This window comes from Solanum stenotomum, unplaced genomic scaffold, assembly GCF_019186545.1.
Source record: "Solanum stenotomum isolate F172 unplaced genomic scaffold, ASM1918654v1 scaffold30743, whole genome shotgun sequence".
Classification (NCBI taxonomy): domain Eukaryota; kingdom Viridiplantae; phylum Streptophyta; class Magnoliopsida; order Solanales; family Solanaceae; genus Solanum; species Solanum stenotomum.
Genome location: NW_026031116.1, coordinates 44769 through 58112, shown reverse-complemented (window position 1 = coordinate 58112; position 13344 = coordinate 44769). Strand labels below are relative to the sequence as shown.

General features: G+C 33.1%; 2 protein-coding genes across 3 annotated transcripts in view; both read right to left on the bottom strand.

The window, feature by feature from the left end:
- Window positions 1-9660, bottom strand: part of LOC125851925 (putative late blight resistance protein homolog R1B-12) — a 37111-nt gene extending 27451 nt beyond the window's left edge. Inside the window, exon 1 of the mRNA XM_049531670.1 lies at window positions 9440-9660. Coding sequence (XP_049387627.1) covers window positions 9440-9616 — 177 coding nt within the window. The 5' untranslated portion in view covers window positions 9617-9660. The remainder of the gene's footprint in view (window positions 1-9439) is intronic.
- Window positions 2400-6151, bottom strand: LOC125851927 (uncharacterized). Of its 2 annotated transcripts, none has more exons than XM_049531673.1 (7): window positions 6050-6151; window positions 5881-5971; window positions 4944-5027; window positions 4140-4179; window positions 3663-3731; window positions 3465-3574; window positions 2400-2720 (listed from the first exon to the last, which is right to left on the bottom strand). In XM_049531673.1, the coding sequence occupies exons 1-7, from the start codon at window positions 6069-6071 to the stop codon at window positions 2585-2587; spliced, it is 552 nt and encodes a 183-aa protein (XP_049387630.1). In that variant the 5' UTR covers window positions 6072-6151; the 3' UTR covers window positions 2400-2584. The 2 variants fall into 2 exon arrangements, with proteins under 2 accessions (XP_049387630.1, XP_049387629.1); XM_049531672.1 differs by having other exon boundaries at window positions 5881-5974; window positions 6050-6116.
- Window positions 9661-13344: the final 3684 nt, after the last annotated feature.

The following is a 13344-nucleotide window of genomic DNA, read 5'->3' as shown; positions in this document are numbered from 1 at the left end:
ATATAGTTAATATAAATTAGTTATTTTACTAAGTTAAAATTTCAAAAAATATATAATTAATATAAATTAGTTATTTTACTAAGTTAAAATTTCAAAAAATATATAGTTAATATAAATTAGTTATTTTACTAAGTTAAAATTTCAAAAAATATATAGTTAATATAAATTAGTTCTTTTACTAAGTTAAAATTTTAAAAATATTTAGTTAAAGTAAATGAGTTCTTTACTTAGTACTAATTTTAAAATTAGTCAAAAATCACTTTTAGTCGAATTGCCGGTCAACCGCAAGTTAGCGGGCATTCCGAGGGCTTAACACCTTCTCGGAATGTACATTGAACTTCGAACCCTTTTATTTTCAATTAATTTTATCTGTTTAAATCTTTTGAAACCCTTAAGTTTTTTTTTCTTGATTTTTAATAAAAAATTAAGTGGCGACTCTGTCCATTTGGAAACCCGATTTCTCTTAAACCATAAGTTTAATCGGTTTTTCGAAAACTAAGTCATTTTCCCTTTCTATATCTTTTTAAATAAAACAATAATCTTCTAATGAAAAATAAAGAAACTCTTGTAGTTTTCCTAAAGAATTTTCAAACATTAGTTGTTCAGATTTCTGATTCATATACATTGGATTCCAACTTGTCAGAGACATTGAACCCTGTTGTAAAATTGAATAATTTACGTTGAATAATGAAGACATCATGCCTCAAGTTGGACGAATATAATAAATTTTCGGTACAAATTTTCTTTTGAAATTTATATAATCATAAAAGGTTTGAGTTACTTGAGTTAATATCACTGTCTGGAATTTTGTACAATAAAAAACACACAAATTGAAGATCAACCTGCCCCACAGTCTTTACTTAAAACGAGAAACCAACTCTTATCCAAAGGGTAGAGATAGGCCTAAATTCCATTAGAAACACATTTTTTCCCAACCAAACTAAAGCTAAATAAAAGCATAAATAGATGATCGAAAAAAAAGGATAAAGGACAAGCGAGAGTGGTTTGGATGGTAAATACTCTCCACTCTAACTCTAAGATTAAGTTATGAGTTCGAGTCAACAAGTGAATAAAAAAGATGAAAGCTTACGGGAGAGATAAAAGAAACCAAGAGGGGACAGTGTGTGGGTTAAAAGACACAAGATTAATGAATATTATTAGAAAATAAGTTGTGTAAATGAAGATGTACAATTATGGAGTTGATTTAATCTCTCTGCTTTTTGTTATTATTAGGCTAAGAGGTTTTGTCCAAAAGGTTTACCTTTTTTTATGTCCATACCTTTTTCTAAATGGGGACCATAGACTAGTGTACTTACCTTTATCTTTTTTCAATTTGTATCAATAAATACAAGGGTAAATCACATAAGTACGCTATATTAAGAAAATATTTACCCTACCCATGCATGTTTATCAAATTGAGAATGAATGGATGAATCATCATAAACTTTTTTGATAAGAGATGTCTTACCTATACCATCCTTACCAAAAAATGGTATGATAGTTAACTCGTCTGTTTAGGAAATGAGGCGCTCAATTATGGTGTTTAAGTCATCCTCCATCCCAACAATATTATATTCCTCAATTGTACTTTTTTTTTGGTGAGGAGGGACCCGATCAAATAAATTATTTCTTCTGAAGGGACCAGACTGTGTTGGTCATGCATGCTCTAGTGAGTGTGACAGAATTGGGCGTGTCAGGAGTGATGAATGAAATGAATCTCACATCGATCATGGACTTCCTTAGATGAATTTGGGCAATTCTCACTTTAGGCTAAGCCCAAGGTCCATGTAACAATTACTACTAGTTTTCTTGAAGACTTTTCAAACACTGATCATTCAATGGGTCCCAAATGTGTCTGATTTCTGATTCATATACATTGTATTTCAAGTTGTTAAGAGACATTGAGTTAAAATTGAATAATTTATAGTGAATAATAATGTGGTCCATTTAACGACTCAATACATGAATGTCACAAATTAATTGGCACATAATATATTTTTTTCCTACGTAAGTTGATCTGCAGTATGAGTTTGGGATCTTTTATTTGCTCTGCCTGAAGCCTAAATGTAGTCAGAGTCCGTCAGTTTTTATTAGACATGTATGATAATCTTCAACTGTACAAAATTGTGAGAAGAACTAGTAAGAATTGTGGCTGCCATCCAATTCTTGACATTTGACGAGATTACTCAATCACTCTGTAAATGAAGGATCGATAAGTGACTTTACTTCATCAAATTCAAATTAAAAAAATCGAGTATTAGTATGTATAACTATTTATCATATTTAAAAAGAGTGAAAAACATTTAAATACTGAACTTTGTTTAAAAAAAACAAAGTTCTCCCCTTAACTTTGAATAATAGATCGAAGACGAACGACAAAAAATTTCAACAAGTAATATCCTAAGTTTAGTAATACTGGCTAAAATTTATATATAACTTAAATAATAGGATGAAAATTGTCTATGGAGGCCCAAATGGATCAAATGTATAATTATCTTTACATACTTTCAAGCAAACATATATATATTTCTTAGTACAATATGGTAAAAACTAATTGAAACACTTAAAAACAGTGCACTGCAATTTACATGGAGGGATCTTTTCCAAACCCCATTAGAGCATGTGTCAAAAGCATCGAAGCTCTTCGAGATACCTCAATCATACGTCCAACAAGTGGTACTTTCACTGTCTCCCTATTCCGTAAAGGTTTCTTATCCCAGCTACAAAAATTGTTCGAAAACCATTCAAAAATAGGAATTAACTATAAAACCAAAGATTATATTAGATTATATAGAATATATTTGGCAAGACGAATGAGGCTTTGCTTAGTTGGTGAAACACCTCCACCTCTAACCAATTATATTGGTCGAGGTTGAAGTCATGCTGCAGCAATGGGGGAGACAGCTTAGCATGCCTCGTTAGTTTTGCCAAAAAGAAACATCTTTTGCAAAATGTGATGAGTACACACAACATTATAAAAGAGAGTATATTTTGGCAAGACGAGTGAGGCTTGCTCAATTCATGAGACTCCTTTCCCTTTAGCTAGTTGGTCGAGGGGGGGTTCAAGTCTCATTATAGCAATAAGGGAGCCACAACTTAGTAAGCATTAACTTGTTTGCAAGGAAAAATGAAACATTTTTTGGCAAAATTATGTCATTCGACAAGAACACTGATATAGCTAAAAGTGGCATTAACCAACCCTGTTTATCTAGAGCCCTTGACCAAGTAAACTAAATTTGTGCGACTTTAGGATTAGGTTTATCGAATATGTGAAGTTGCACAGAATTTGAACATACTTAAAAAAGTACACTATGGCGAAACAAAGTGTTACTTGCCTCTTACATTTATACAAACTGAAAAATAATGTTAGGATGTAATGGCAAGAAACCAAGAGAAATGCTTTAACATTTTCCTTGTTGAACTACAAATTCAACAAGTATTCTTGATGTAAAATATATACGTACCAGTCTTCATGACGAACAACCTTTCCTCCTTCCGTGTACAACTTGATTAGTGATATCATATGAATGTCTTTCCCCAAGAACTTGTAATATTGTTTGTTGTCAATTAAAATCTGAAGCCATCAGCCTTAATATCAGAGTCTGAAAGCAGAGAAAAAACAAAACGAATAGAAGACGCAATAGGATGGAGGTATCTTAAACCTCTTTATTTCCAGGGGAAATTTCTTTCTCTGTGACGTTGTACTCCACGATTCTTGACTCACTGAAGACCTGAAATGTACAAAAAGCAACAGTTTGAAATTATTCATACACAACAATCCAAGCCTAAAAAAGACATAATATAGTAATAAATTAATTAACTTTAAGAAGAAAGGATTGGCTAAGAACTATTGACGTAAACCATAGTAGTTACAGTCACTCAACATACCATGGAGATTATGCTGGGAACCTTAGATATTTTCGTGATGTATATTTCGAGAAATGAGTTTCAAGAACAAAATTATGATATCCATATGTTAGAAGCAAAACTGATTTTAAAACTGCATCGCGCAATGCGATTTCCCAAACGTTCTTGCCTATTTCTTGTTCTTTTTCTTTCCACAATAAAGTGTATCAATCAAGCATAGTAGGAGACTAGTATGAAATAGGACACTTAGCAAGAAGGAAAATTATTTAGACCTTCCCGAGCGAATAAAATGACGATTTTATCTGCTTTACCCTGCAATCAACAGTAAAATTCATAGTCAGCCTTACTAACATAGAGGATTACAAAAGGAACATGCTAATTACTAGACACGTGAAAGGCAGAAAACAGAAAGCAAGCACGCCTCTGAATTTTTACTTGGAAACCTCTCAATTCAATCAACCAACAACATACTCAGTGTAATCCCACAGCTAGGGTCTGGGGTCTCGGGAGAGTAGTGTGTACATAGACCTTACCCCTACCTTGAGAGGTAAAGAGGTTGTTTCTGATGGACGCTCGACTCAAGTAAAACATTATAAAGCAGTTTGGAAAAAAGAAAACAACGGGAGTGAAAAAACCAAGACAAAAATCTAAAAAAGCATGACAGAGTCGTTTACAACTGATATATAACAAGAATGTTGTAGAAAGCCAATTCAGGCCTCATTTCTCTTATTAAGGGACTAAATCCCACCTATTGAAGGATAAGCCTACGTTGGTGATGATTTATCTTGTAAACTTCAGTAAAGCATAAAAGTGTCGGACTCGAGTTACTTCTGATTCAGAAATACAGAAGTGCTTGATTTTCAAATTTCACAATCACTAGGTGTGGAGACTAAATTGTTTTCCGTTATCTTCTTTATCATATAAAATGATTGCACTGAGTAATTCTGCAGCCGAAGCACGTAAAAATGTTTAATTCTTGCTCTTATTCAGCATGATCAATTGAAGGCACTTGTCTAAAGTGCAACATTTTTTCACTACTACTAAACAAGGCTACTATTAGATAGAGTTAAGCATACCCCTCTGCACGCATAAGGGGATCTTCAAACGTTGCATTTGGAGCATAAATCTCAAAATCTTGTGCCTTGGCTCGCGATGCATATCTGAAATTTATTTACAGAAAGCTTGTGAGCATAGTTACAATAAAAAATGATTCATTAATTAATAAGCTATTGATTAACAGATATCACTAAGACAACAACTGTGTCTCTGTTCCAAACAAGTTGGATATCGACTATATGAATTCTCATTATCTATATCACTCTATTTAAGCCTGTCTCGGTCCAATATTATAAAATTGTAGTTCTCAGTGCCAGAAGTTCTCATCATTCTACTAGCATATAAGTCTGTAACAAGACTAAAAAACTTCTAGCAAACATTGAACTTAAAGTAAACTTGCAAGAAACTGAGGGGACTAAGTTGAATTCTTCTTAACCTAAAGTTGCTAAACATGATTAAAATTGCTTTTTTTTGTACTTTTTGGTGCGGAGGAAAGCATTTTCCATAAAATATTTCAGATTTTCTCAGGTTTATTTTGTCAAAATTTTTGAAAAATATTTTCTTGTATTCGATATGAAAGGAGAGGCGGAGCTAGACTTAAGAGTTTGGAAATTCTAAATTTAAGGACAGAAGATTAATGGTAGAGTTTGAACCCACAACACTTGTGTGAAAGGCATTTCCACAGCCCCTTCTCTACCACTAGCGGTTCACAAGTTATATACATATGTATTTATTTAATTTTCTAATACAAATAGAATGTCTACTAAAAAGCTAGTGGGTTCGTCGAACCCACGAACTCCCACCTAACTCCGGCTCTGTATGCAAGTAATTTTTATTGTGCGTGTAAAAATTCCGACTCGGTCACCTAACTGATTGCTACAACACACATGATGATGATGAATCAAAAACCTAGTAATAGGAGAAAGTAAAAAGAAGAAAATTGGGAGTAAAACTCACAAATTGAGAAGATGTGGAAGTATATAATGAGAAGCAGTATAATCATCACCAGCTTCCTTCAAGTACCCTTCTTTTTCCTCATCCTTCGTTCCTTCTGCACAATTCCCAAAAATAATTGAGAAATACACCACAAATTAACAAAATTAAAACTTTTTTTAACAAGAAATACCTTTGGAGTGTATATTTTCCATAGGGGGTTGGATCACAAAAAAATACGACAAGAAGAAGGGTATTATAGAAGAATGCAGAAAAAAAAGAGGATAATAAATAAACAGACTCGCAATTTTATGAGTTTAAGTCATCTTTAATTGGAATTATTAAATTAAAATATCTAAATATATTATCTCAAAATTGAATTATTGTTTATCGTCCAAGTTTTATTTTAAATGTATATATATGTATTACTATGTTTTTTAAAAAATAATTAAAAGGAGGAGAAATTAAGGGTTGTTTGAAAGTTGACATNTATCTCAAAATTGAATTATTTATTTATCGTCCAAGTTTTATTTTAAATGTATATATATGTATTACTATGTTTTTTTTAAAAATAATTAAAAAGAGGAGAAATTAAGGGTTGTTTGAAAGTTGACATGAGAATGAGAGGCTTGTTGGTGCTTTACGTGGAGCTACTCTGTCCATTCATGAATTTGCTTCTTTTGTTTGCCTTTGTTATGATTTCAAATTTTTACTTAGGCATGATACATAGGAAAAATTACTTAGAATAAGTGTTTTTAAAAAATAATTATTGATGTTAGTGATATTTTTTATTTATTATCATTTATAGCCATATATAATAATATTATGATAAATTTGTAATATATATGAAAAGTTCATTATGTATGCCATTAATATACTTTCTTTGTCCCAATTTATGTGGTATTTTTCGATTTTCGAGAGTCAAGCAGTTTAAATTTAACCAGAAATTTGCGTGTGGATTCTTCAATTTTTTTGAAGTGAAATTTATACATTTGTAACTCCGTAAAAAGTACTATAAGTCACAATAATTGACAATTCAAAATAATTAAAAGATATATAAAAAATTTACTCTAAAAAAAAAACTTATTTGAATCTCCAAATCTGAAAAGTGTGGAAATGAACATACCATTGGAGTAATTTGAAGTTGAAGCTCATAATTTCCTAAGTTCTCTTGCTCTTGTTGAATTCTCTTTGCACTATTCTCTACAGAAGAGCTGCAATTAACTATTTGGATTGATTTTAGTGTCATTATATCTCCAATACTCTCGGGAATCTCTTCCAGTTGAATAAACCAATGCAGTATTAGTTTCTCAAGCATCGGAAAATTATCACTACCAGCTGCTGCTTCCCACCTTAACAGATCACAGGTCCCATACAGTTGTAGATATTTTAATTTATGAAACACAACATCTTCATCTACTTTCCAATCTGTTCCAGCAAATGCACCATCCCCTTTGAGCACCTCAAGATTTGGTAAATTAGCCAGCAAATTCACAACTTTCCATGGTATACGAGTACCTCTTAATTTCAACTTGTTGAGATTAGGATGAAAAATATCTCCTGGGATAATCATCGGGTCAATGTTGTATTTTGTTTCTATGTGTAGTGTCTCCATATCCTGTAAAATACTGAGAGAATCAAGAATAACAAGCCAATCAAGACTCTCAGATCTAAGCTCAGATCCATCTAAAATCTTTAGCTTTTTTAGATTCGGAGTTCTTCTTATGATTTCCTCAACGACAAGAGAGTTATATAGATGAAGTGTTTGCAAGTTATTCAGAAACAAAGTTTGTTCTGCTTCAAGAGGATTAGATATATATAGTGGCCATCTAATATCCAAATGTCTTATCTCTGACATTCTCCAGATATCTACTTGATGCTGATATCTGACAGAGTAATCTCTTTCAAGAACTATGGTCTGTAGATTTCTCAATTTGGCTAGTGAAGCAGCTTCCTTAATTCTTACAGCAACATATCTCAAATGTACAAGCTCATGTATTACACAAGAGAAATCGTAATTACTTGATAATGCATCCAATACCCTAAGCAACTTCTACTGTAAACACATCCCTTTTGGAGAAGCTACATCCATTGAAATAAAGGTACGTATTATACCATTGCTATGTCGCAGACGATAATCATGCTTCTTCTCAACTTTAGACACAAGGATCACTCGACGTTGACCATCTATGGCTTTGAGAGCATCCCCATTCATGACATGCAAAACATTTTCAGTATGAGCTACACTTAGGCACATTTGGCGCAGAAGATCGTGAATTTTGCAAGTTCTCATCCTTCCGTTAGCCCTTTGTTTACCAGTCAAAATTAGACTTCTATCAATTAACTCTTGTAGATATTCCTCTGCCACCACTTCTAACCTTATATTCGTTCTTGCTCTTACAAATTGCTCAGCAATCCATAGCCTAATCAACTTGGAAACATTAATCTCTTTGTCTTCTGGAAAACCTCCAAAATAGAGAAAACAAGCCCTCAAATATTGGGGCAAGTAACTGTAGCTCAAAGAAAGAATTGACTGGCACCGTTCGGATACTGTACCAAAGAATGAGTACAAATTTTTCTCAACTTTCTTCCAATTAACATACGTTGGGTCCATTTTCCCAAGAAGTCCCGCAACGACAATAACCGAGAGAGGTAACCCTTGACATTGTTGTACAATATGCTTCCCTATTTCTACAAGTAGAGGAGGACACACATCTTTTCTGAACAACTTTCCAGTAAATAGATTCCAACTATCATCTAGAGTGAGAAAAGACTTACAATGAGGGGGGAAATCAGGACAACTAACATAATCAGCAACATACTTGAGCCTTGTGGTTAATAGAATTCTGCTTTTATTGTCATCATTAGGAAATACTCTTTGAATTTGGTCCCATGCCTTAGTACTCCAAATATCATCTATGACAATTAGAAATCTCCAACCCTTCAGACCTCTGTGCACAATCTCCATTAGTTGATCATCGCTTATTTCTTGATTGCTTCCAGTAATTGAAGGGTCAAGTTCAAGAAGCATTTGTCTCTCATTGTATTCTTGAGAGATAGTGACCCATGCTTGTTTATCAAATCGAGAACGAATGTATGAATCATCATAAACTTTTCTGGCAAGAGTTGTCTTACCTATACCGCCCATACCAAAAATTGGTATGACAATTAACTCATCTGTTTCTGAAGTGAGGCGATCAAGTATGGTGTTGAAGTCATCCTCCATCCCAACAATAGTATTTTCCTCGGTTGTACTTTTTTCTAGTGAGGAGGAAATTCTTGCTAATTCTGCAGATTTGCTTCCATGGTTGTTAAACTCGATCAACATCACCTCTTTGTTGAGAAAATAAACTTGTTGTTCCACTTTCAACAATTCTTCATAAAAGGATCTACACGCCTTTTGCCGCTTGTGCTCATGATCTGCTAGAATGATGCTGCTTAGACTTGAATCAATTCTATCTTCTGCTTTGTTTACTACATTTCTGATCCTCTTTTCTATAACCTTGAAATTGAAAATCGATAAATTAATTATTATTAAAAAGAATATATAACATTAGTAAGATTTAATGAATTACATATATACCTTAAGAGTTTCAATATCCTTTGTGGTAGTATTGTCAAGGAAATCTTGCAGAGCAGAAAGATTTTGATAAAGAGATTCAAGATGTTGTTGTGTACAGCATCGACAAACGAAAGATTGATTAGGTTTCAAGAGTTGTTCCAATGTATACATAAGTGAAGAGAGAGCAGCATAAGCCATTTCTCTTTGTTTGCTGGAATAACTAAATGAAAGAGCCTTGCAGATTTAATGTCTCTGCTTTGTTATTATTAGGCTAAGTGGTTTTGTCCAAATGGTCTACTTTTTCGTATCTTTCTTTTTCTAAAGGCATATTAGTGCAGTTACCTTTATCATTTGTTTAATTAAAAGAGACGATGAATGAGAACATAATCCAATATACTGTACATTACAAAAAAAGAAAATCAAATAGTTTCACTTAATTAATTAGGCTGAATGGTTTTGTCCAAATGATTTACCTTTTTCTGAATAGGGGACAAATGATAAAGTGTAGTTACCTTTATCATTTGTTTAATTAAAAGAGATGAGAACACAATCCACTACACTTTACATTACTAAACAAGAAAATCAAATCGTTTCACTTAATTAATTAATACTACTATACATATGAGATGCTCAATGGGGTATTTCTTTTCTATTTTTTAAGTTGTAGTGGACTCACTTTTTAATCTTTAATCTTTAAATTAGTGAGTTGCCAATGGTTTTGCTGACAAATGATCTCACAATGCAGCCAGTTAACACTACTTAGTGGTTAATCAAACTATTAATCATCCTAACAAGGATTCTAATCTCTCATTTAGTTCCATATTAAACTCCAAATCAACGATATAGCAAGTAATTAACTCAATGGAATAGGATTCACAAATTTTGATAAAAGGCTATCATAAATTTAAAGATTGCCAAACAGAATAATGCACCAAAAATAATTGAGAAATACACCACAAAATTAACAAAAATAAAAACTTTTTTTTTTAACAAGAAATACCTTTGGAGTGTATATTTTCCATAGAGGGTTGGATCACAAAAAGATACGACAAGTAGGAAGGGTATTACAGAAGAAAATGGAGAAAAAAAAAAGGATAATAAATAACTGACTCGTAATTTTATGAGTTTAAGTCATATTTAATTGGAATTATTAAACTAAAATATCTAAATATATTATCTCAAAATTAAATTATTTATTTATCGTCCAAGTTTTATTTTATATATATATATATATATATATATATATATTACTATGTTTTAAAAAAAATATTAGGAGTAATTAAGGGGTGTTTGAAAGTTGATATGAGAATGAGAGGTTTTGTGGCGCTTGACGTGGAGCTACTCTGTCCATTCATGAATTTGCTTCTTTTGTTTGCCTTTGACTCGTTTTAGTACTTTTGTTTGACACATGTTATGATTTCAAATTTTTACTTGGGCATGATACATAAGTACATATGTTTTTTTAATTTGGTTTCGTGAGTATTTACGTCCTTTAATTTTAGTTGTGTTCAAGAGGATTGAATAAATAGATACACATGCATAATACATATAGGATGGGTCTTGTAACACCTCGGTCTTAAAAATAGCTAATTTTAGACAGATTTAGATGGAAAATAGCTAATTTGAGATTTGTTCAAGTTAGTTTTCAATTGTGAGTTTTCAGTCAACTTCCATAACTTTCAGCACATAATGAGTTAGGTGGTTCATGAGCTGAGATATCAAATGACAGATCTTTGAGTCCTCTTTCCAACGCCACCGAGTTTGCTAAATTCCGAATTTGGATGAAGGAGATATGCCCGTTTGAGTTCAGCATGTCCAGTTAAGGAAATTCATCCGAATTAAGGAGGACTATTTTGGTCTTTGCCGTACCGCACTAAGTCCACTTGATTAAAATCAGTTTATGCTAAAGTCTAAAAGCGTTTGGAAAGTTAGAGCAAAGTTCAAGAGGAAGAAAGGGAGAAAAGCTTCAAGTGTTCAAGATTTCTTGCGATCTTTGAGGATTTTCGCCAAGAATTTGTTCTTTCGAGGTATGTTAGATTTCATAGTGATGGGTTCGTCCACCCTCATGGAAATCATGAGTTCTTAATTAAATTCATCCATGAAAATCCGGTATTGAATTCTTGATGAGTTTTCTTGAGGTTTTGTTCTTCATTCGTTAGAGGGTTGACGCAACATGCCAGGGATGCACCAGGAGCGTCAGTCCATATTCTTCTCCGTTCTTCAATCCGTACTTGTTCCTTCGAGTCGAGCTTTCATTCCCTTCTTAAGCCTAACTATTTAAACCTCCATTAATCATAGAGAGATCTTATATATCATGAATCATAACTCTTGAATTCACATTTCAAATTCAAGAAAATATTAAGAGTCAAGTTTGAGAATCTTTGAGTACTTGAGCATGAGGATGAGGAGAGTTGAGTTCATGTTTTCAAAATGAATATAAGGAAACTAAGTATTCTCAAGAGTAAACGTTTTACATTTAAAAGGAGAGGAAACTTTGATTTCTAAATGAGTTCATGAGGAGTTTTTGAGCACTATCTCTTTTAAGAGAACCTTTTGAGTAATATCTCAAAGTTTGAGGATGAGGAAATAAACATGAGTTATATTATTGGGAGTAGTATTGAGAACTGATATAGGGACGAGTTCAGACAACTCAAAGTCCTCATAAACCATGTATGCCAACATGGGTAATAAGTCATATTTTTAGATGATTCCTTATTGCTTTTAAGCATAGCTTAGTGGATCCACTTAGTTGAGGATGTCTTATACTCTGGCAAGGTATAGGACAGTTCTGACAGCGTGGGAGAGACGTTGTATCATCACATAGCTCATATGATGGTTGTCGATTAGAGAATCTCCCAAATAAGATTTAAAAAGTTATTATTGTATTTTTAAATACATTGAGTTATTATCTAATGTTTTAAAATTTTCTTTATACTGCATTTTTATTGTTGCTCTTATATTAAACTGAGTTGAGTATTTATAAGTTTGAGTATCTTTGAGTATCCTTCAATTGAGTTGAGTTGAGACGATGTGAGTATGTTCTTCCTTTTTATTAGTTCAAGCTTATGTCTGTGCTTTAGAGTTCCCCTTGCATGCTCATACATTCCATGTACTGACGTCATTTGGCCTACATCTTTCATGATGCAAATACAGGTAATCAGGGTCATCAACAGGCACTACATTGATACCACTTGCAGTTTCAGAGTTGTTTTGGTGAGCCTCCTTGCTTTGGAGGGTTCTGTCACGCCCCGAGCCTACACCCTGGACGTGGCCGGCACTCGAAGACCATTGCTGGTCCCCAAGCGAACCCTCATCCTGGCTGACTCCAAGCGGAATACTAACTTAAGCATACAAGAGCTTAAAACTAAATAAGAGTTTATAAACTCAACTTCACAAATCTTTAACTCAAAAGAAAACTCTGTATAATAGAATATATATACAACTCGCCATAAAAGGCAACTTTATTCTTCAAAACATTTAACAAAATAAATGAAGACACTTCTGAAACTCTATTGTCTATCTATGAAGCCTCTAACTGATAAAGATGGAAGTCGGGACAAGACCCACGACCTCCTAACAACTGATACAACTGAAAGGTAAATGAAATCCTCCGGAAGCAAAGAGGCTTGTCATAGCTAACTGGAACTCCCGGATGTATCAACGAATCTCCTGTTGATGATCCTGTATACCTGTGTCTGCATCATAAAAAGATGCAGGCCAAACGGCTCAGTACGTGGAATGTACGAGTATGTAAGCTGGAAAGCTAAACAACATAGGCTAGAAGAAAAACTGGAATAAACTGAACAACTTACCTCTTTTCAAACTTTCTCAACTCAAGGAATACTCAAAACTACTCAAACTTACTCAACTCAGAAGATAGATACTGGACTCAGAGACAGATACTCAACTCAAAGATATATACTCAA